This window comes from Pleurodeles waltl, chromosome 9, assembly GCF_031143425.1.
Source record: "Pleurodeles waltl isolate 20211129_DDA chromosome 9, aPleWal1.hap1.20221129, whole genome shotgun sequence".
NCBI classification, from domain to species: Eukaryota; Metazoa; Chordata; class Amphibia; order Caudata; family Salamandridae; genus Pleurodeles; species Pleurodeles waltl.
The window spans coordinates 778017083-778041235 of NC_090448.1; the positions used below are offsets into that span (position 1 = coordinate 778017083).

Here is a 24153-nt window from a genome sequence, read left to right on the forward strand (position 1 = left end):
TCACGACTTCTGTGCTCTCTGGGGAACTTAGGTGCACTTTACACCTACTTTTCAAGGTCTTGGGGTGGGCTATTTTTCTAACCCTCACTGTTTTCTTACAGTCCCAGCAACCCTCTACAAGCTCACATAGGTTTGGGGTCCATTCGTGGTTCGCATTCCACTTTTGGAGTATATGGTTTGTGTGGCCCCTATACCTATGTGCTCTCATTGCAATCTATTGTGACTGTACATTGCTTGCATTGCTTTCTATTGCTATTACCGCATAATTTTGGTATTGTGTACATATATCTTGTGTATATTTGCTATCCTCATACTGAGGGTACTCACTGAGATACTTTTGGCATATTGTCATAAAAATAAAGTACCTTTATTTTTAGTATATCTGTGTATTGTGTTTTCTTATGATATTGTGCATATGACACTAGTGGTATAGTGGGAGCTTTGCATGTCTCCTAGTTCAGCCTAAGCTGCTCTGCTAAGCTACCCTTTTCTATCAGCCAAAGCTGCTAGACACCTCTTCTACACTAATAAGGGATAACTGGACCTGGTGCAGAGTGTAAGTACCCCTTGGTACTCACTACAAACCAGGCCAGCCTCCTACATTGGTTGTGCAGCGGTGGGATAAGTACTTGCAACTACTTACCACTTTGTCGTTTTGTACTTTTCATAAGAGAAAAATATACAAAACAAGTTCAGTGTATGTACACCTAACCAAAAAGTTTTGCTTTTCTTCTCTTACTCTATTGCTAAGTGCTGAAAAGTACCTCTAAACTTTCAAAAAAGTTTCTTAAAAGTTGAAAACGTTTTTTTCTGTTCCTTAAAAAGTTCTGAAACTTTTTCTTTCTTTTTCTGTCCCTTAAACCTTTTTCTATCATGTCTGGTACAGGTCAAACTCTTGATCTGGCCAGCACTGCTTATGACCACCTTAGCTGGAAAGGTGCAAGGAGTCTCTGCATTGATAGAGGTTTAGGGGGAGGGAAGAATCCCTCTAGAGAATTGTTAGTTAATATGCTCATTGAAAATGATAAGGCCTTAGGTGGCACATCAGGTGAGAAATTAGCAGATGGTTCACACTCTGATTCTGGGGTAGCCCCAGTAAGAATGTTCGATGGTATTCTTGCCAACCTGCCCCTTAGCAGGCCACCTAGCATCACTGGTACTAATGTGAGCTCTCATCACAGTAGGGGTTTCACTCCTGCAGGCCAGGTTGTTAGAGTACCAACTATTAGGGACAGGTCTCCCTCTGTTCATTCACACCATTCTTCTGTGTCTAAGCATGCCCAACCCATCCACCCTGATGACAGAATGTTAGAAAGGGAGCTCAATAGATTGAGAGTGGAAGAGTCCAGGCTGAAGCTTAAACAGCAACATCTGGCTCTAGACAGGGAAACTTTAGACTTAAAAAAAGAAAGGCAGAGGTTGGGGTTAGGACCCCATGGTGGCAGCAGCAGTATTACAGATAGTACTCCTGTGAAAGAGCATGATTCTAGGAATCTGCACAAGATAGTTCCCCCTTACAAGGAGGGGGATGACATTAACAAGTGGTTTGCTGCACTTGAGAGGCCTGTGTTGTGCAGGGGGTCCCTCAAAGGCAGTGGGCTGCTATCCTATGGCTATCTTTCAGTGGAAAGGGTAGGGATAGGCTCCTTACTGTGAAGGAAAGGGATGCCAATAATTTTACAGTTTTAAAGAATGCACTCCTAGATGGTTATGGCTTAACCACTGAACAGTACAGGATCAAGTTCAGAGAAACCAAAAAGGAGTCTTCACAAGATTGGGTAGACTTTGTTGACCATTCAGTGAAGGCCTTGGAGGGGTGGTTACATGGCAGTAAAGTTTCTGACTATGATAGCCTGTATAACTTAATCCGGAGAGAGCATATTCTTAATAACTGTGTGTCTGATTTGTTACACCAATATCTAGTGGACTCAGATCTGACCTCTCCCCAAGAATTGGGAAAGAAGGCAGACAAATGGGTCAGAACAAGAGTGAACAGAAAAGTTCACACAGGGGGTGACAAGGATGGCAAGAAGAAGGATGGTAAGTCTTCAGACAAGGGTGGGGACAAATCTAAAAATGAGTCTTCATCAGGCCCACAAAAACACTCTGGTGGGGGTGGTGGGTCCAAATCCTCTTCTAATCAAGTAAAGAAACCATGGTGCTATTTATGTAAAGTAAAAGGCCATTGGACAACTGATGCACTTGTCCAAAGAAAATCACCAAGCCTCCCACTACCACAACCCCTACTGCTACACCTAGTGCCCCTAGTAATAGCAGTGGTGGTGGGAGCAAACCTACTAATAGCCAATCCAAGGGAGTAGCTGGGCTCACTTTTGGTAATTTAGTTGGGGTTGGTCTTGTTAGGGAGACCACAGAGGCTGTGTTAGTCTCTGAAGGTGCCATTGATTTGGCCACCTTGGTTGCTTGTCCCCTTAATATGGATAAGTACAAGCAACTTCCCCTAATAAATGGTGTTGAGGTTCAGGCCTACAGGGACACAGGTGCCAGTGTTACCATGGTAATAGAGAAACTGGTCCACCCTGAACAACACCTACTTGGTCACCAGTACCAAGTGACTGATGCTCATAACAACACTCTTAGCCACCCTATGGCTGCTGTGAATCTCAACTGGGGGGGGTTACTGGTCCAAAATAAGTTGTGGTTGCCTCAGATTTACCTGTAGACTGTCTACTAGGGAACGATTTAGAGACATCAGCTTGGGCAGAAGTGGAGTTGGAGGCTCATGCAGCAATGCTGGGCATTCCTGGGCATATTTTTGCTTTGACCAGGGCTCAGGCCAAAAAGCAAAAAGGACAGGGTGACTTGGATCCTGGAACAATGGACCAAGTGCTCCCTAAAGCTAGGGTTAGTAAAGGTAAATCACTACCTACTATCCCTCCCTCTACAGATGATTCTACTTCTGAGGAAGAAGAATTTCCCCCCTGTGCAGAACCTTCACCAAAGGAGCTGGAAGCAGACACTGCTGAGCTTTTGGGTGGAGGGGGGGCCTGCCAGGGAGGAGCTGAGTGTGGCACAGCAGGCCTGTCCCACACTAGAGGGTCTAAGACAGCAAGCTGTCAAACATCAAATTGGGGATGTCAGTGACTCTCACAGAGTTTACTGGGAGGACAACCTCTTGTATACAGAGGCAAGGGACCCAAAACCTGGAGCTGCCAGGAGATTGGTTATTTCCCTGCAATACAGAGAGTTCCTCCTAACTCTAGCCCACGACATTCCCTTGGCTGGACATTTGGGGCAGATGAAAACATGGGACAGGCTTGTCCCCTTGTTTCATTGGCCTAGAATGTCAGAGGACACGAAGGAATTTTGTAAGTCCTGTGTCACCTGTCAAGCCAGTGGCAAAACAGGTGGCACCCCAAAGGCTCCCCTTATTCCACTACCTGTGGTTGGGGTTCCCTTTGAAAGGGTAGGGGTTAACATAGTTGGCCCCCTTGACCCTCCTACTGCTTCAGGCAATAGTTTTATCTTGGTGGTAGTGGACCATGCCACAAGATATCCTGAAGCAATTCCTCTAAGGACCACTACAGCTCCTGCAGTGGCAAAGGCCCTCCTGGGAATCTTTTCGAGGGTGGGTTTCCCAAAAGAGGTGGTATCAGACAGGGGTAGCAACTTTATGTCTGCTTACTTAAAGGCCATGTGGAAGGAATGTGGTGTAACATACAAATTCACCACACCCTATCATCCACAAACAAATGGACTGGTTGAGAGGTTTAACAAAACTCTCAAAGGAATGATAATGGAACTCCCTGAAAAACTCCGGAGGAGATGGGATGTCTTGTTACCTTGCCTCCTTTTTGCTTACAGGGAGGTACCCCAGAAAGGAGTGGGCTTCAGCCCCTTTGAACTCCTATTTGGGCACCCTGTAAGAGGTCCTCTAACACTTGTGAAGGAGGGTTGGGAACAACCTTTAAAAGCTCCTAAGCAAGACATAGTGGACTATGTACTTGGCCTAAGATCCAGAATGGCTGAGTATATGAAAAAGGCCAGCAAAAACCTTCAGGCCAGCCAAGAGCTCCAAAAGCAATGGCATAACCAGAAGGCTGTTCTGATTCAGTACCAACCAGGACAGAAGGTGTGGGTCTTGGAGCCTGTGGCCCCAAGAGCACTCCAAGACAAATGGAGTGGTCCCCACATTATTGTTGAGAAAAAGGGAGAAGTCACCTACTTGGTTGACTTGGGCACTGCCAGGAGTCCCCTTAGGGTGCTCCATGTCAATCGCCTAAAGCCCTACTATGACAGGGCTGATCTCACCCTGCTCATGGCAACAGATAAAGGACAGGAAGAAGAGAGTGACCCTCTCCCTGATCTCTTCTCTTCCACAGAACAAGATGCTCTAGTGGAAGGTGTAGTACTGGCAGATTGATTGTCTTACTGCTGAGCAGAAAGGCCACTGCATAAATCTCCTGGGTCAGTTTTCTGAACTCTTTTCTACTGTGACAGGCACCACTTCTTGGTGTGAGCACACTATAGATACTGGAGACAGCTTGCCTGTCAAAAGTAAGATCTATAGGCAGCCTGACCATGTCAGGGACTGCATAAAACAAGAATTTCAGAAAATGCTTGAACTGGGAGTGGTTGAGCACTCTGAAAGTCCATGGGCCTTTCCTGTGGTACTTGTACCAAAGCCTCATTCCAAAGATGGGAAAATGGAAATGTGTAGATTACAGAGGTCTCAGCCAGGTAACTAAAACTGATGCTCACCCTATACCCAGGGCAGATGAGCTAATAGATACACTGGCATCTGCCAAGTATCTAAGCACCTTTGATTTGACTGCAGGGTATTGGCAGATCAAGTTATCAGAGGATGCTAAAGCAAAAACTGCATTTTCTACTATTGGAGGGCACTACCAATTCACAGTAATGCCCTTTGGTTTGAAAAAAGCACCTGCCACTTTTCAGAGGTTGGTGAATACAGTCCTGCAAGTGTTGGAGGCTTTTAGTGCAGCATATCTAGATGATATAGCTGTCTTTAGCTCCAGCTGGGATGATCACCTGGTCCACCTATGGAAAGTTTTGGAGGCCCTGCAAAGGGAAGGCCTCACTATCAAGGCTTCAAAGTGCCAGATAGGGCAGGGAAACGTGGTTTACCTGGGACACCTTGTAGGTGGAGAACAGATTGCACCACTTCAGGGGACAATCCAAACTATTATAGATTGGGTTCCCCCTACAACTCAGACCCAGGTGAGAGCCTTCTTAGGCCTCACTGGGTATTACAGGAGGTTCATAAAGAACTATGGCTCCATAGCAGCCCCTCTTAATGACCTCACTTCAAAGAAAATGCCTAAAAAGGTATTGTGGACAGCTAACTGTCAGAAAGCTTTTGAGGAGCTGAAACAGGCCATGTGCTCTGCACCTGTCCTAAAAAGCCCATGTTACTCCAAGAAATTCATTGTTCAAACTGATGCATCTGAATTAGGGGTAGGGGCAGTCTTATCACAACTCAATTCTGAGGGCCAGGATCAACCTGATGCTTTTATCAGCAGGAGGTTGACCCCTAGGGAAAAGCGTTGGTCTGCCATAGAGAGGGAGGCCTTTGCTGTGGTCTGGGCACTGAAGAAGTTGAGGCCATACCTGTTTGGCACTCACTTCATTGTTCAGACAGACCACAAACCTCTACTTTGGCTATAACAAATGAAAGGTGAAAACCCTAAATTGTTGAGGTGGTCCATATCTCTACAGGGAATGGACTATACAATGGAACATAGACCTGGGAGTACCCACTCCAATGCAGATGGACTCTCCAGATATTTCCACTTAGACAGTGAAGACTCATCAGGTCATGGCTAGTCTTATTGTCCTTCGTTTGAGGGGGGGGGGGTTGTGTAGGAAAGTACCATCTTGCCTGGCATGTTACCCCCATATTTCACTGTATATATGTTGTTTTAGTTGTATGTGTCACTGGGACCCTGTCAGCCAGGGCCCCAGTGCTCATAAGTGTGCCCTGTATGTGTTCCCTGTGTGATGACTAACTGTCTCACTGAGGCTCTGCTAACCAGAACCTCAGTAGTTATGCTCTCTCTTTGCTTTCCAAATTGTCACTAACAGGCTAGTGACCAATTTCACCAATTCACATTGGCATACTGGAACACCCTTATAATTCCCTAGTATATGGTACTGAGGTACCCAGGGTATTGGGGTTCCAGGAGATCCCTATGGGCTGCAGCATTTCTTTTGCCACCCATAGGGAGCTCTGACAATTCTTACACAGGCCTGTCATTGCAGCCTGAGTGAAATAACGTCCACGTTATTTCACAGCCATTTACCACTGCACTTAAGTAACTTATAAGTCACCTATATGTCTAACCTTTACCTGGTAAAGGTTGGGTGCTAAGTTACTTAGTGTGTGGGCACCCTGGCACTAGCCAAGGTGCCCCCACATCGTTCAGGGCACATTCCCTGGACTTTGTGTGTGCGGGGACCCCATTACACGCGTGCACTATACATAGGTCACTAACTATGTATAGCGTCACAATGGTAACTCCGAACATGGCCATGTAACATGTCTAAGATCATGGAATTGTCACCCCAATGCCATTCTGGCATTGGGGAGACAATTCCATGATGTCCGAGTCTCTAGCACAGACCCGGGTACTGCCAAACTACCTTTCCCGGGGTTTCACTGCAGCTGCTGCTACTGCCAACCCCTCAGGCAGGTTTCTACCCTCCTGGGGTCCAGCCAGGCTTGGCCCAGGAAGGCAGAACAAAGGACTTCCTCAGAGAGAGGGTGTTACACCCTCTCCCTTTGGAAAAAGGTGTCAGGGCTGGGGAGGAGTAGCCTCCCCAGCCTCTGGAAATGCTTTGATGGGCACAGATGGTGCCCATCTCTGAATAAGCCAGTCTACACCGGTTCAGGGATCCCCCAGCCCTGCTCTGGTGCGAAACTGGACAAAGGAAAGGGGAGTGACCACTCCCCTGACCTGCACCTCCCCTGGGAGGTGCCCAGAGCTCCTCCAGTGTGCTCCAGACCTCTGCCATCTTGGAAACAGAGGTGCTGCTGGCACACTGGACTGCTCTGAGTGGCCAGTGCCAGCAGGTGACGTCAGAGACTCCTTCTGATAGGCTTTTACCTGTGTTGCTAGCCTATCCTCCTTCCTAAGTAGCCAAACCTCCTTTTCTGGCTATTTAGGGTCTCTGCTTTGGGGAATTCTTTAGATAACGAATGCAAGAGCTCATCAGCTCTGCATCTCTCTCTTCACCTTCTGCCAAGGAATCGACCGCTGACTGCTCTGGATGCCTGCAAAACCGCAACAAAGTAGCAAAGACGACTACTGCAACCTTGTATCGCTGATCCGGCTGCCTTCTCGACTGTTTTCCTGGTGGTGCATGCTGTGGGGGTAGTCTGCCTCCTCTCTGCACTAGAAGCTCTGAAGAAATCTCCCGTGGGTCGATGGAATCTTCCCCCTGCAACCGCAGGCACCAAAAGACTGCATCACTGGTCCTCTGGGTCTCCTCTCAGCATGACGAGCGTGGTCCCTGGAACTCAGCAACTCTGTCCAAGTGACTCCCACAGTGCAGTGACTCTTCAGTCCAAGTTTGGTGGAGGTAAGTCCTTGCATCCCCACGCTAGACTGCATTACTGGGTACCACGTGATTTGCAGCTGCTCCGGCTCCTGGGCACTCTTCCAGGATTTCCTTTATGCACAGCCAAGCCTAGGTCGCTGACACTCTAACCTGCAGTGCACAACCTCCTGAGTGGTCCTCCGGCGTCGTGGGATCTTCTTTTGTGACTTCAAGTGAGCTCTGGTTCACTCTTCTTCGTAGTGCCTGTTCCGGCACTTCTGCGGGTGCTGCTTGCTTCTGAGAGGGCTCCTTGTCTTGATGGGCGCACCCTCTGTCTCCTCATGCAATTGGCGACATCCTGGTCCCTCCTGGGCCACAGCAGCATCCAAAAACCCTAACCGCAAACCTTGCAGCTAGCAAGGCTTGTTTGCGGTCTTTCTGCGTGGGAACACCTCTGCAAGCTTCTTCACAACGTGGGACATCCATCCTCCAAAGGGGAAGTTCCTAGTCCTCTTCGTTCTTGCAGAATCCACAGCTTCTACCATCCGGTGGCAGCTTCTTTGCACCCTCAGCTGGCATTTCCTGGGCATCTGCCCAATCTCAACTTTGTTGCAACTCTTGGACTTGGTCCCCTTGTTCCACAGGTACTCTCGTCCGGAAATCCATCATTGTTGCATTGCTGGTGTTGGTCTTCCTTGCAGAATTCCCCTATCACGACTTCTGTGCTCTCTGGGGAACTTAGGTGCACTTTACACCTACTTTTCAGGGTCTTGGGGTGGGCTATTTTTCTAACCCTCACTGTTTTCTTACAGTCCCAGCGACCCTCTACAAGCTCACATAGGTTTGGGGCCCATTCGTGGTTCCCATTCCACTTTTGGAGTATATGGTTTGTGTTGCCCCTATACCCATGTGCTCTCATTGCAATCTATTGTGACTGTACATTGCTTGCATTGCTTTTTATTGCTATTACTGCATAATTTTGGTATTGTGTACATATATCTTGTGTATATTTGCTATCCATATACTGAGGGTACTCACTGAGATACTTTTGGCATATTGTCATAAAAATAAAGTACCTTTATTTTTAGTATATCTGTGTATTGTGTTTTCTAATGATATTGTGCATATGACACTGGTGGTATAGTGGGAGCTTTGCATGTCTCCTAGTTCAGCCTAAGCTGCTCTGCTAAGCTACCCTTTTCTATCAGCCAAAGCTGCTAGACACCTCTTCTACACTAATAAGGGATAACTGGACCTGGTGCAGAGTGTAAGTACCCCTTGGTACTCACTACAAACCAGGCCAGCCTCCTACACTGATCCTACATCAGCCCTACCAACCGTTGAGTGCTGCAAGCATGACAGCCTGTTTTAGAAAAGACATGAAGGTGGATTTGTGACTCTGGGAAGCATAAGGCTATCATCATTTGGTTTTACAAATACCATCACTCAAAACCTGCTTTCGCGGCCCAGCTGCCCCAGCCTTTCACCCATGCAATGTGTTCTCTCTACATAGTAGTCTACCTTTAGATGTGCACTCGTTAACTACTACGCCCCACCTATAGATAGAGGATCACTATCTGATGGCAGATTTTGGAGCAACCAGACAAGCAGTTTCTCTAACGTGAGATAACAAAAGAAGTAGAAAAGGAATTTGAAGGTGAGATTGTACAAACAGTATCACATCATGAAATATGGTGAAAGACAAAATAAAGATGAGAGAACAAAAGAGTGTAATAAGCAAGAATGAGTACAAGAGTGCGAGAGAGGACAAAGTTCAGATAATCAAAGAACAAAAAATGAAGGAGTGGCTAAGAAAAAACATAAGGGCCGAGACCATAAAAGGTGGCAGAACAAATGCAGATGATTGGGAAAAAAGAGACAAGTGAGACTGAGAAAAAAAGAGATGAGCCTCCACCACAGATATTTCGGAGAACGGTGAAAGAAAAATAAAGAAATAATGATACGATACATAAGGTGAGAAGGAAAAAGTGTGATAAACCAGCATAGGAAAACAAGCAGCCAAAAGAACTCAACTTTAAGGGCCTTGTTACAAGTTTGGCAGAGGGGATTACTCTGCACAAATGTGACGGATATCCAACCTGCTGTATTACAAGTTGATTATATCGTATGGAACTTGTAATATGGCAGGCAAGATATCCCTCACGTTTGTGACAGAGTAATCCCCTCTGCCAAACTTAAAATGAGGTTCTTAGTACTGAAATGGGTGAAAAGACAGTTAAAAGGAAGTGAATAAAAATGGCAGAACAAATGAAGGTGAGATAATGTATGTTAAAGAAAGGAAAATGATAGTCAAACAAGGGTAACATAACAGAACACATAAGATGGTCATAGAAAAAGGAATGACAAGGTAAGGTGAAACGTTAGGCCTAGTATCTCAGTGTGCTAGAGAAACATAGGCTGTGGTTAGTGAAAGAATATTAGAAAACAAAAAAGGGTAAGAAAACTGAAAGTGTTAAAAGAGAATGAAAGCATGAAAATTGGGTTATCAAACAAAAACGGATTACACAGAATATAAGAAAGTGAAAGTGAAAGTGAAACATTGAAACATAGGGGAGCCTATTCACAAACTGCATTTTGGGTGCATGAAGTAGGAGTGCAGTAATACTATTACGACTCATGTAATATTAAATGCTATTCACAAATCTCAGTGACCTCACCATCTGACTTTCTTGTATTTTTTTTACACAGAGGTCTCCAGACAAGTAAGTATATGATTTAGGTGTAAATGTTTGAGGCGCTAGGGGAAGTGGTTGAAAATCGGAAATAATTACTCAAAAATGGGAAAGGTTCAGGGAAATGTAGGGAATGGTTTCGGGAGGGGCATGCTAGTAAAGTCACACACTCACAAGATAGTAAGGCCATTGCTGTTCACAAACAACAATCCTAAATTTACTGATGCTCTAAATATGCCAAAATTGCCCTAAATGTTCTGTAGCCAGGTTTAGAGTAAGTCAAGTACCATATATGACCCCTCACAGGTTCTCCAAAACACTCCCACAGAAAATAATGGAGACATGGCCTTAAAATAACACCCAACAGGAAATAATTTCAAAACAATCGAATAATAACGCAACACTAATATATGTATTAGTGTTACAGTCATTGCTAAATTGTATAAAAATATATAATAAAACAAATTAAAATATGTTTAAAACTTTTATTAACATTTTTAAAATAATGTACATTATTTAAGAACATAGCTTTTAATTAATGGAATATCTTAATTAAAAATGAAAATGCTAATGAGGGTGTCATTTTTTATTTTATTTTAAAAATTTATATATTTAAATATCAATTAATATATTTAAATTTAGTTGTGGGTCAAACAATATTATTTTACATTATTTTCATTTTTTCCTATTAAAATATTATAATTTTCTATAAACATGAATAGATTAAATTTCCCTATACTTTCCCACTGGGAGAACTTGACCACTGTAGCAAAGATATCCACCTATGTGTGAAAAGTTACTAAAGGTAACATGTATATTCGGTCTAGCATGTTTACATCCAATGAACTGAGGGAGTTGAAACATGTAAGCTTACAGTTCAGTGGGAATCTACAATCTGAAAGGTGGGCAGCAAAACAGTGTAGACTTACACCTACATGTAGTAGTAAGTATACATATGAGTAAATATACACATGTATACAGTATTTATATTGTGAATCTATCAGAGGCTGAGAAAAGATGGTGACAACATAAGTATGCAAGATTTAGCAAGGACCTCCAAAGCCAACATGCTATGCTTAAAAAAAACTGCTGCAGTGAATGTATATATAGAGGCTTTAAGGATTATAAGTCAAGAAGGAGCTTAACATTTCATCGGAAATATGATTACATGTATACAGAGAGTGGGAAAGGAATATAATGACTGTGGTGAACCTATCCAGTAGGGTATTAACTGATGAAGAAAGAAACCTATTGGCATTAGGCTTATCATTTTGTCCAACTAAGGATTTAGACTTTGTACAAACAAGGATTGACCTTTTCCACTTTGTCAGGAAATTGAAATAAAAAAAAAATGGTATAAGACGAAAGTGACTGAAGAACCTCATGCTCTAGACAAATGTGCAGTTATCAGTTTAAGTATTTCTGATATAGAACTGTTACACACACTATCCATCTTACATGATAACATAAATGCTCATGGGGATCCGATCATGAATTTGGATAACTTAGAAATTGAGACAGATTCAGCATGACCCACTTATTTTAGATAAAAATCGACGTTTTTACCTGTGGTACAATGTGAGGCCATAGAGGTATTTGAGAGGGATGTCATTAAACAATTGAAAAAAATCAGATATGAATCAAGAAACAGGCAATATGACAACCTCTCTAATACACAGAAAACCGCTTTCCAAAGGTTGCAAAATTATTCTAGCTTTGTAATTTGTCAATCCGATAAGGGAGGGAATGTAGTGATTTTGGACAAAACTCAATATATCATGAAGGATGAGAGACAGCTGAAAGATGTCAAATGTTACATAAAAGTAAAGATGTCAGAGGTGAAGTCACCCGATGTCCTCTACCATGAGTTACTGATTGATTGGAGATAAAAAGATTTATTGAATTGGGAGGAATTTTGTTTTTTAAAATGTGACCATCCGATTATTTCTATGCTATATCTTTTACCCAAGTTACATAAAAGTAAAAAAATTCTGCCAGGTAAGCCTATTGTGTCTGCTATTGGTTCTCTAGTTGAGAACACCTCAAGATATATAGACTATTTTGTTAGACCATTTGTGGAAGGTCTTCCATCATATGTGAAAGACATGACTCAATTGATTGATGGTGTACAATGGGAGGATGACTGCATATTATTAACTATGGATGTTACAAGTCTTTATACATGCATTCAACATGACCTAGGGCCATGGCCGTTTGACATTATATGAGAGCTAGATCAATATCTTATTTGTTACATACAGAGATGATCTGTGATATGATCAGCTACTGCCTCAAAAATAATTGTTTCGTGTTTGACAATCAGGTGTACAGACAGATACAGAGAACAGCGATGGGTACTTGCTTTGCACCCAGTTATGCTAATCTATTTATGGGCTGGTTGGAGGTGCAAGTATCCATTAATGTACCAGACTATGAGGATAAAGTAGTGATGTGGTACGTTATATAAACCACATTTTTGTGATCTGGAAAGGTGATGAATGTTCTCTATCTAGGTTTGTGGGGGTTTTGAATGAAAAGGAGAACAATCTTCAGCTTAGTGAGCAGCATAGCATTAAACATATCCAATTTTTGGATGTAGAGGTTACAGTTCAGGGTGACAGCTTAAGTACTAGATTGCATAGAAAAGCCACTGCTGGAAATAGCTTATTGAATGCGAAAAGTGCACATCCACCTAGGCTCATAGAGACTATTCCAAATGGAGAACTATTAAGAGCACGGCGAATCGGTAGTACTTGGGATGATTTACAGCGTGAAAGTATGATAAAATGTAAGAGATTTCTAGAAAGAGGGTATACGAACAAGACTATACAACATAAAAATAAAGTAGATAATGTCAAAAGGGAGGACCTCCTATATACAAAAGTTGGTGAGTGGAAGTTAGATGAAAGCTTGAGATTCATTACGACATGAATCAGGCACACTCAGTCAGACAGATTCTCACCAAAAGTTGCCATATTCTACAGATTGATTCCATCTTAAATACTTCCATTACCAATATGCCTTTGATCACTTTCCGTAAGGGTAAGTCACTAAGAGACGATTTGAGCCAAAATGCAGTAACATCTGGGGAAGAGGTAAGAAAAATGTCACAAAATCCGGCTGGATTTTTCAGTTGCAATCGCTGTAAAGCTTGTAAATATAGTGTCAATTGTATGGATGTACTAAGAGATAATGGTCTCAGTTCCCATGAGATAAAGGGTCATTCGAATTGCAACAGAGATTTCTGTGTATATTGCTTAAAGTGCCCCTGCAACAAATTGTATGTTGGAAGCACAATACATAAGGCCAAAAAGAGAGTTTTGGAACATATAAGAGCTATCCGCAATTGTGACCATAACTACCCTGTGGCTAGACACTTTCATGTAGCACACAATGGGGATGAAAGGATGCTGAGTTTTGTGGTCATTGATCGGATTCAGTCAAATATACGGGGGGTAATAGAGAGAAAAAAATTGAGGATTCTGGAATCCAAACTGATTATTAGATTAGATACTTTAAGTCCCTTGGGTTTGAACTCCAGTGAGGAAATTAATGTTCATTTGGGTTAAACAATGTAAAGTGGACTGACTCAATTGAACTTCTAATGGATGATTTTTGTGGTTGTTATACACATCAAGTATGTTTATCTTTTTATGTGGTATTGGGACTGGCTTGGTTTGAGTTGTTTTAATGTGCAAGGTGGAGTAGGACAATGTGGATTGGGCACATTTGGTAACTGTGATATTAATATGGTGGGTGAATCTGGTTGTGAAAATATAAAAAGTAGAGTTTAATGATTATTATGCGGGTCATTATGACCCTGGCGGAAGGCGGAGAAGCGGCGGTAAGACCGCCAACAGGCTGGCGGTCTTTTTATTTGTATTATGACTATGGCGGTTACCGCCATGGTCATCCGCCGCTTCTCCGTTCCGCCCGCCAGATCTCCAGCCCGGCGGCCGTCACTATATTGCCGGCGGTATTTTGACCCGGCTTACCGCCGTGGATATCCTGCGGTTGGAACCTTCAGTGCCAGGGAATTATTTCCCTGGCACTGATAGGGGTCTCCCCCACCCCCCACCTCCACCCTACTCCCTCCCCTACCCCCAAACCACCCCTGCCACCCCCCAAAGGTGGCAGGACCCCCTCCCCACCCTGACCCCCAACATAACATCATTCATACACACACAACACGCATGCAGGCACCACCAACACACATACACGCACACACACCGACATACATGCCAACATCCACACACACAGTCAGACACGCACACCCACATTCAAACATACACGCACACATCCATCCATACATACCTACAGACATACACGCACTCATTCCCAAACACACAACACCCCTGCAAGCATACACGCACTCACACCCCCCTCTACATACACACACGCACACCCCCATGCACGCACACAACCCCCCCAACCCCCCTCCCCTCAATGACGATCGACTTACCTGGTCCGACGATCCTCCGGGAGGGGACGGGAGCCATGGGGGAAACTCCGCCGACACCACACTGTCAACAGAACACCGCCACGGCGAATCACAGGATGTGATTCGCTGGGTGGTGTTCTGTTGGCGTGGCGGTGGAGGTGGAGCAACCTCCACTTCCCCGCCTCCCGCCAGTATGGCTGTTGGCGGCTCTCCATCCGTAAAAGGACGGAGAGCTGCCAACGGTCATAATAGGCCGAGCGGCAAACCGCCACCACTGGCGGTCTTCCGCACGGCAGTCCCTCGGCGGTCTTGGTAAAAGACCGCTGAGGTCAAAATGGCCCCCTATATACTGTTGCCATATGTGATATGTTCATCTATAGGATAGAGATTAGGAATTTGTTCAGTGATAAAAAAAAAGTATATATATGATTTTTTATACATATATAGTATTTATAGCCAAGATAAAGATGGTCTGGAACTAGTTTTATTGAAGGACACAATATATGTGACATTTCAAGATGGCCGCCACCTTTTCTGTAGTGGTTTTAGATATGCATGTTATTCTGTTTTCTATGTTCATCTTTTGCGGGTATTTAATATGTAAACAGTAAAGCCGTCCCATATGTGATCAAGGCTACGGCTGAAACGCGTTCTGAGGAGGCATTGTTTCATTAATCATATGCACTGACGACCAGTGTCCGAGCACGTCCTTTTCATTGTGGAGGAGTTGGTGTTGTGTATATATATATATATGTATATATATATATATAAAGCATCTATGAGATAAAGAATCTAATTTGTGATGATTCGGTGACCATTTGAGATGTAGAATAGTCCTCCATGAATTGCAATGCAAGCACTTCATAGGAAACTAATTGATACACCAAATAGCCAATAGAATGAGGTGAAGGATAAATATTTCTCTAGGACACGTCAAAGTCCACTCTATATATATCAATAGAGCAATTGTAACATTAAGTCTTGCCGACAGCTGTGCTGTCAAATGAAAAATAAAAGTCATGGTGCAAATAAGGGGCGAGCAAAGAAAAACGGCAGGAGAACTAAGGATTATTACAGAGTAAAAGGGGGAGAAGGCAAGAAGATGGAAGAAGAAACGACAAAGAGCAGTAAAACAAGAAGTAAGTGTGCTTTCGTTCTCTGTGTTTTTCTGTTTTTAGTAACAGTATTTATAGTTAATTAAGTATTGCTTACATGATGTTTTGTGCAGCACCATGATGGGGCATGTATTCTGTGTAACTATGAAAACATGGGGAGAAATTTATGACCAGTATGCACTGATTTCATTGTCACCAAAAATGACACAAATCTGCGCAAAATGTTAATTTGTTATGTACTCTGCATCTGAAAGCTGTCTACAGCTAACACGTTACTTTGTGTCCAGAGTGTGTTCCATGCTTCGTACACAGATGTTTCAATATCTACTAACAATCTTAGAGCTTTGTACCGAGACATTACACCTGCTTGAGGCAGGTGTAAAGTAGGAGAAAATATTTTTCTTCAAACGTTTTATATGTGCCCCAGCAGCGGCCCACCCATACTGGCTGAGTGACCACCACCCCCCTACCTTTTTCTTGACATGAAGAGTGTCTGTCAGGCTGAAAAAAAGACAGCCTGATAGATACTCTTCGGGTTCAGGTTAGGCAGCCAGGAGCTGGACATGCGCTGAATGCGCAGACCCCTGGCTGCCTGAGCTCAACTTTGCTGGGCTGAAGAAGTCGCAGCTCCTGTGGGTGTGACCTCTTCAGCCTGGCAAAGGTCCTCTAGGTCCTTCCCCTCATGACGAGGGAAAGCGTCACCTATGACTTCTGACCTGGGCGCTTCAGTTTTAACCCTGAAGTGCCCAGGGCCGAGTGTCATTTAGTGACACATCATCACAGAAACCGGAAACTGAAAAAATGGAAGCTGCTTCATATCTGCGAATGAAACACATGATGCAGCCTAGGTCATACATGGCCCGAAAAAGTCTACACTTTCCAAACGGGCTACTGATATGAGGAATGCTGCAGACGAATTGGGGGCCCGGTGCCCGATTTTGGCGAAATGTGCACTTCGTGGTGAAAAAGGGAATCATCCGATACCGACAACTCTGAGACCCGGGGGCATCCAGACCCATCACAAATTATATTATTGTCTGAGTTGCTGTAAGTGACTCAGTCAGGGCCCCCCACAGGCGCTGCGGGCGGGGGTGCTGAACACCAGTGGCCCCCTCATCACAGTAACCTGGCATGAGAACTCCTGAGAGAGTCCGAAGGGAGGCCCCTCCATGTATTTTGCAAGGAGGGGCCCTCCAGTCTCGGCATGCCAGTGTGATATTTAATGACTACTTAGAAGGTTGTCTTTTAGTTTGGTTTATACACCGGAAGTTTGCGTCAGGAACTATTTATCCAATGATATGCAAAATTTACAGGAATAAAACATTATAAAGCAATTACAATTTTGGGACGTTTTCTTAAAATCACATTCGTCAGTCTCTTGGTGCATATTTTAGGGAGTCCCTAAAAGTCCTTCCACATAGCAACCTTTTGCTTAAGGTTAGAGGAGGAGGGCAAAACGTACAAGGTCCAGAAGAAGTAAAAGAGACAGAATGAAGGCTGCCGCACCGGAAACAATCATTAATCGTACCTCAGTGTTTTTAGCCTGTGTTCACTGTACTCTCGCTGCCCAACTAGACTTTCCTGACATACATACAAAGGCTCTTGAGATACCCTATTCTATCCGAGCTGGGCCGTAACGCACACAGGCCAAGATAGGACCTTTGTAAGTTAGGGCAGAAACAATAAATGGTTACTCAGAGGAAATAGGGACATTAAAATTGAACAAGGCGTCTATAAAGTGTACTTTGAGTCACAAGAATACTGCCTGTGTGACCGAGAAGACATACCTTGCACTGAGACGGTCCTTGGTTCTCCTCCTATTTCCCAAAGGTAGTCAATATTGGAAGCAGCTGCACAAGCCCAGCATGAGCCACACTGGCCCTGGAACAAATTAAAGCGGTGAAAGGTTCATATTTACAGTAAAGTGGTGCACGTGCATCACATCTTTACAGGACAATCATAAATTCAACACCAGCACCAACAATGCAACTGTTTCTGGTCTTATCCTCCTTCTCACAATGATGGCAATTCAGTCCACCTCAGCAGAACTGGCAACGGTAGTTGTCTTAAGGATTTGCACCGTTGGGCAATGAAGTGCCAGCTTCGAGCATGAGAAGAGAGATGGAGTGCTTACCACTTCCCAATATGTAGTGGGTTATCTCATCAAATTCTAGAAACAGAAAATGTCACACATTGACTCAAATACAATAGTTTTTGCAATTTGGATGAGTTTATTTCTCATGGGAAGTTGGGTGCTACCCTCCTTTTTTACAGCAGGAGCAGCCCCTTGCTTCACCTTCCAATCCCTTGTGTATCCTCCTCCTTCTAGCCTTATCTGGCTTCTAGCCACTGTTGTGTTTGCTCATTTCTCAAACCACCCATTCGTATCATTCCCTTTGCTTAGCCAGCCCTCCTCTCTTATAGGCCCATATTTATACTTTTTTTGCGCAGCGTTTGCATAATTTCTTGACGCAAAAGTGGTGCAGACTTACAAAATATAATTGTATTTTGTAAGTTTGCACCGCTTTTACGTCAAAAAGTGATTCAAATGCGGCACAAAAAAAGGATAAATATGGGCCATAGTTTAGCAATATAACCATTGTTAAAACAGGTATAGTTTTTCCTTACTTTGACCATAAACCCTCATACCTCCATAGGCCCTTCTTCTAAGGAGAGATTACTGTCCTGCCTACAAGTGTCAAGAGTGGTATCTCTCCCAGTGTGTCCACAGTCTCTTAGACCAGAGTATGATACCCAGGGTTTTCTGCCACAAGGCAATGAAGGGAAAGACAGAATCAGAAGTGAGGGTTGAGGTGATCGAAAGAAACCAGTGAGTGTGAAGTAAGGTGTTGGAAGAAGAAAAAGAAATTAAGAAGAGGAGGAAGAAACAAAAAAACAGGCAGAGAGTTCCAGTAAAGAGGGTAGAGCAGTCATGAATATATTCCATACCTGATATCTTATCTTGCGGGGAACTCCAAACTTCCTCCAGTCGCAGTTCTTCTGTTGGCTATGGCTTTCATTAAGGTCTACATGTATAGTCTGAGCAGGCATTGTCTTTGGGAGGCGGCGGAGTCCCAGGAACTCTTCATCTGCAATGTCGATTGCATTTAATTTACAAAAGTATGTGGCACACAAGTACAGCCAAATGTTATGAATAAAGAATATTACGGCATGCAGCAAGTACATGGAAGGAGTAATAGTCAAAACTAGCAAGTGTTTTTCAGGGGGGACCCAATTTCTTTATCAGCTTTATGAATTTGAAAATCATTAGATAAATCTGTAAGAGAGTTGAACATATTTCATCATTGTTTTTGAGGTTTACTACTCTTTATTAGAACATTGGAATGTTGGCAGCTCCATAGAAAACAATGGAGTGCTCCGGGCTTTTACTGGCTCGTAAAAGCCCGCAGCGCCAACATTCCAATCGTCTTTGTTCACAGCAGCAGCTGTGAACAAAGCTTCACGGAGCCTGAGGCGATTTGAATCCCCTCTGGTTCCGTGAAGCCTTTGTTTTATTTAGGAGAACATTCTGCCCTCTCAAATGGCAGAATGTTCTAATAGCCTTAGAACCCGCCGTAGCAAGCTCTACCGGCTATTAAAGGCCCTCTCCCTTGTCAAAGGCCCTCGCCTTCGGCTCGGGCCTTTAATAGCCGATAGAGCCCGCTACCGTGGGTTCTAAGGCTATATTAGAACATTAGAATGTTCGGATCTCCATTGCAGACAATGGAGTGCTCTGGGCTTTTACTGGCTGGTAAAAGCCTAGAGCCAACATTCCAATATTCTCTTTATTCACAGCAACAGCTGTGAACAAAGCCTCACGGAGGCTTCGTGAGGAATTTGTTTTATTTAATAGAACATTCTGCCCCCGAGTGGCAGAATGTTCTAATATCCTTAGAACCCGCCGTAGCGGGCTCTACGGACCATTAAAGGCCCTCTCCCTTGTTAAAGGAGCAGGCCTTTAATGGCGAGTTCTAAGGCTATATTAGAACATTCTGCCCTGTAGTGGCAGAATGTTCTATTAAATAAAACAAATTCCTCACGAAGCCTCCGTGAGGCTTTGTTCACAGCTATTGCTGTGAACAAAGAGAATATTGGAATATTGGATTTGAGTGTTGAGCACTCCATTGAAGACAATGAAGTGTTCCGGGCTTCTAATGGCTGGTAGAAACCCAGAGCTCCAATATTCCAATGTTTGTCTTCCACAGCTGTTGCTGTGAATAAAGGCTGCACAGAGCACAGGGGATTTCGACCCCCTCGGGCTCTGTGACACCTTTGTTTTACTAATTAGAACATTCTGCCCTCTAGGGGCGGAATGTATCAATAGTCTTTCAGCCTGCCATAGATGGGTTATACCAGTGATTAAAGGCCCACTCCCTTGTTAAAGGCCCTCGCCATTGGCTCTGGCCTGGAGCGAGCCTTTTATGGCTGTTATAGCCTGCTAAGGCGGGCTATACAGCTATATAGGGAGGGTGATGTGGTGTATTTTCTTATCTTTCGATGAGAACTGTGGTATGAAAGATCGTCTTCAAATGAAGGAAGGAGCTAAGGTGTTGTCACCGAGAGCAGTGAGTAGGGTCTTCCTCCTGTCTTATTGGAATAAGTCTAGATTCTGTATGGGTCCAAGGAAGTTATCTGCTGGGATGATATGAGTACATAACACCACACTCCCTCCCAATTACATCCTGGTTACAAATAAGTCTGGGTTCAAACTGGGGTGGCATGGTGAGCAGAAGGATGATGGATTAAACCCAGATCTGTGACTGGGGGTGTGTTTGCATTGTTCAGCACTCCGTCCATCATCCTTTTATGTTACAAATAAGTCTTAACTGAGCCACGCATACCTTCTAGGTACAGCATGTCAAATTTGGGATGGTATAGTATAGTACAAATGAAGACTGATGCCCTCCTTCTAGCTTGGATCTATCTATTTAGCTATCTATCTATCTATCTATCTATCTATCTATCTATCTATCTATCTATCTATCTATCTATCTATCTATCTATCTATCTATGGTCATAAGCAGCACTTGAAAAAGGTGTGAGATATGGTTTGTGAAGTAAACCACAAATGGGAAAATGTAGTGGATTTTGCATTGTAACCATAATGGAAATGTAACTGTGCCTTTCAATGGATTTCTTAAAGGTTTAAGCAATACTCATTAATTTGATCAGAGTAAAGAGAGTCATTACATACTTTTTACAAAGCTGTTTATTTTATTAAATACTGCACTCACTCCCATCCTACCCAAGCCAACTGAAAGCACATTCTGCTGTGGCCAGCAGCCTCTGAATGGAGGGACTATCATATGGCTGTGTGATGTGCCAGCCTTTATCTGGCTCAAAGCAGCTGTGTGGGGCTTTTGGCCACATACACAGTAGGCTCTCGGCAAAGAGCCAGGCTAGATGTCAGGTCTAGCGGTCAGGCCCCAACCCACCAAAGTAACTGTGCCTGACCAGAGGTCGTGTACAGCAGGCTGTGGGTGCAGGGTCCCATCCCACTCAAATTAGCTGTCTGTGTGCAGTGACTCTGGCAGCATGGGTAGGCCTACAACATGGGCCCAGGGCTCCTCCTACAAAGTAGCTGATGATGGCCTATAGCTATGCACAGCAACTTGTAGGTTTTTCTTGTGTTCTTTTTAATCTGTGGGTCAGGAACCTTGCATTTTGGAGTGGATTTGAGGATTTGGGCCTTGATTGAAGTATACTGTTTCCATGATCCAGACCTGGATTACAAGCTCTGGATCTGTATATCCAAATTTGCAGACTGGTGGCATCTACAACAAATATGGGGGTTTGTGACTATCTGTTATCCAAATACATGTACCATGAACTGAGGGAATGCCTTTCTACGCCTTTCATATACTATGACACTTTTATCCAAGATGGAGGCCTAACTGACGTGCATCCTGTAATGGCCACTGCAACAAATCACTTTCAGCCAACTACTAAGTTCAAAATCATAGACTTTCAGAGGATCCACAAATCCACATTAGACGAAGGGAAAATGTTCCCCTTTTCCAAACAGATTCCTTTATTTATCATGTATTCATTGAAAAACTTGGCAAATACAAGATTAGGACCAACTGTTAGATAATTTCACATATTTTTAAACATGTAGTTTTTATTGAATGTGCACCATAGTATATACCATACACATAACTGAAATGTTTTCAGAGTCAGTTTTCAGAACCCTAAGGCTACGAGGCAAGCAGAAACTACTGATCCCAACTATGGAGATTGAGGCCTTTTAATCCTGATAACCCAGGGTCCGATCTACTGTGGTTCCTGAGCAACTGGGCCAAGTGCCTCTTCAGCACTTGACTCTTAGTGATAGTGTGGCCCCAGAGCTTTTGGGGGGGAGGTAGAAGGTAGACACAGGGGCAGGTGAACACCATCTCAAAACTCAAAATACATTCAGCAGCAACAATAAATGATTGTTCTGTTAAATACTTCCTTTTGTGGAAAAAGAAGTATCAATACACACAATCCCCTGAGGTCAGGGCTCTAGTGTTGTAATGGGTGGGTTCCTGAGTCCCACTTCACTCTCACTAGTGGCTATTCCCCATTTACGATAGGTGACAATCAGGTTAAGCCCCACTAGTAGCCCGAGTTTCAAGAGTCACCCTCCGACTCTTATTAAAGTCAAAAGTGTTTCAGGGCTGAAGTGCTATTTGGGGGTAAAGTTCCCCCGGGGCACTCAGGCTCATAAATCCTACATGTGCCAGAATGCCTATACCAGCAGGACCTGCACAACTGGGGTCTCTAAGCCCACCCCCTTTCTCCAGTGAGTTCTTCACATGTGGCCCTGGAGGAGCAGCAGTTGGGAGTCCTCAAGTTCCTCAAATGCTGTCCTGCAAGGCAGTGTCTGTGGGGGTCCTTAAAACTCCCCCGATGCTGGTAAGTTTTGTAAGATTCTCTCCACAGGTGTAGAGGGATTTGATGCTTCTGGTACTGGTCCTCAGTCCGGGCTTTGGACCGCATGGGTCACCACAGTGGCTTCTTCCTTCTAAATGACAATTTCAAACAGATAATGATCCTTGCCTTTTCCCAGTGCCTCCTTGGAATACAGGGTCACCTTCCTCACTTTGCACATGGGCTATGGCCCAATTGTCACAGCATCAATCTTCACAGTGACATCACCAGGCATATGGGGTTGCCGACTTCAAACCTGTACATGCTCAGTGACCCGATCGGTGCAGCAAAGTTCACAGATCACTTCACAGCTACACCCCACTTCCATACTAGGGTCACCAACTTTAACCTGCACACACGCAGTGACCAGATCAATGCAGCATTTGTCTCCTCACACCTCACTACAAGGATCCAATCGCCAGGATCCCCTACAGTACCTCACTCCCTCTAACACTCTCCTCCTCTTCACAGGGCACATTGGTCTTGCCAAGCAGGCAGGCACTGGTGCTCCAGGGGCATGTGATCTTGAATTCCTTAGGTGATGTCCACTCACCCAGCTGGGAGACTGGCAGGCCTTGGCCCCCAGTCCTGGTCTCAGGCAGAAGTCTTGGAGAGCTTCTCCTCCTCGCACAGCTCAACTGGCTGCTTGACAGTTGACAATTTCCTGCTGAAGCACCCCTTCTTTACAAGACACCAAAGGTGATTTATATTCTGAATCTTTGAAGTTTATGTTGGGATAGGCTTCCATCTGAAGTGCCTCTTGTCTGTCCTGCCCTTCCTTCAGAAAATGGTCTTTAACACAAGGAGCAACTTCAGATCTGATAGCCCCACAGCACAGGCCATGGCAGTGACTAGAGGTTTCTACCTGGGTGTCAGCCAACAGTGATATGTGTTTCAAAAGGTTACCCCAGGACCTCAGCCCTACGCTTTTTGATTCTCCTATCAGCCCCATCGCCTTCCTGAGATTTGACCAGGCCACTTCCCAGTGACCTTTCTCTGAATCAAAGAGCAGCCTCTGAAGTATGCTGAAGTTCCTGTATCCCTTCACAACTGTGTCCTACCCATCTCACAAGAATGTAGCAATCCCCAAATCTGTCAGGAGGGGATTCCTCTACCTTCTCATTTTACTCCAGTTAGTCCTAAGTCTCCCAAAATAGGACCCAGAATTTCCTGCGCATTGCACCATTCACAAGCAGACATGTACCCAGCACATGCATGTCTCACACGCACACACACCCACCCACACACACACACACACTGCACATGACTACATCTCCCTTGTATTGTACCATTCACAGGCACACATACACCCAACACAGACATAACACACATGCACTGTGCAGCACTACAGCAAACCAATGTAGGCCAATGATGAGATAAGCACAGAGCAGCTTAGGTTTAAATAAGTGAGTCTGTATGCCTCAATCCATTGACAAAAGTAAAAAGTAATCACTACATGGTATGCTGCCAC

The 24153-nt window shown here is 44.2% G+C and overlaps 1 protein-coding gene across 1 annotated transcript in view; it reads right to left on the minus strand.

The window, feature by feature from the left end:
- LOC138258721 (cathepsin W-like) overlaps nt 1-24153 on the minus strand; it is a 271120-nt gene that overhangs the window by 204628 nt on the left and 42339 nt on the right. Inside the window, exons 4-5 of the mRNA XM_069206002.1 lie at nt 18720-18859; nt 17558-17651 (exon numbers count right to left, since the gene is read on the minus strand). Coding sequence (XP_069062103.1) covers nt 17558-17651; nt 18720-18859 — 234 coding nt within the window. The remainder of the gene's footprint in view (nt 1-17557; nt 17652-18719; nt 18860-24153) is intronic.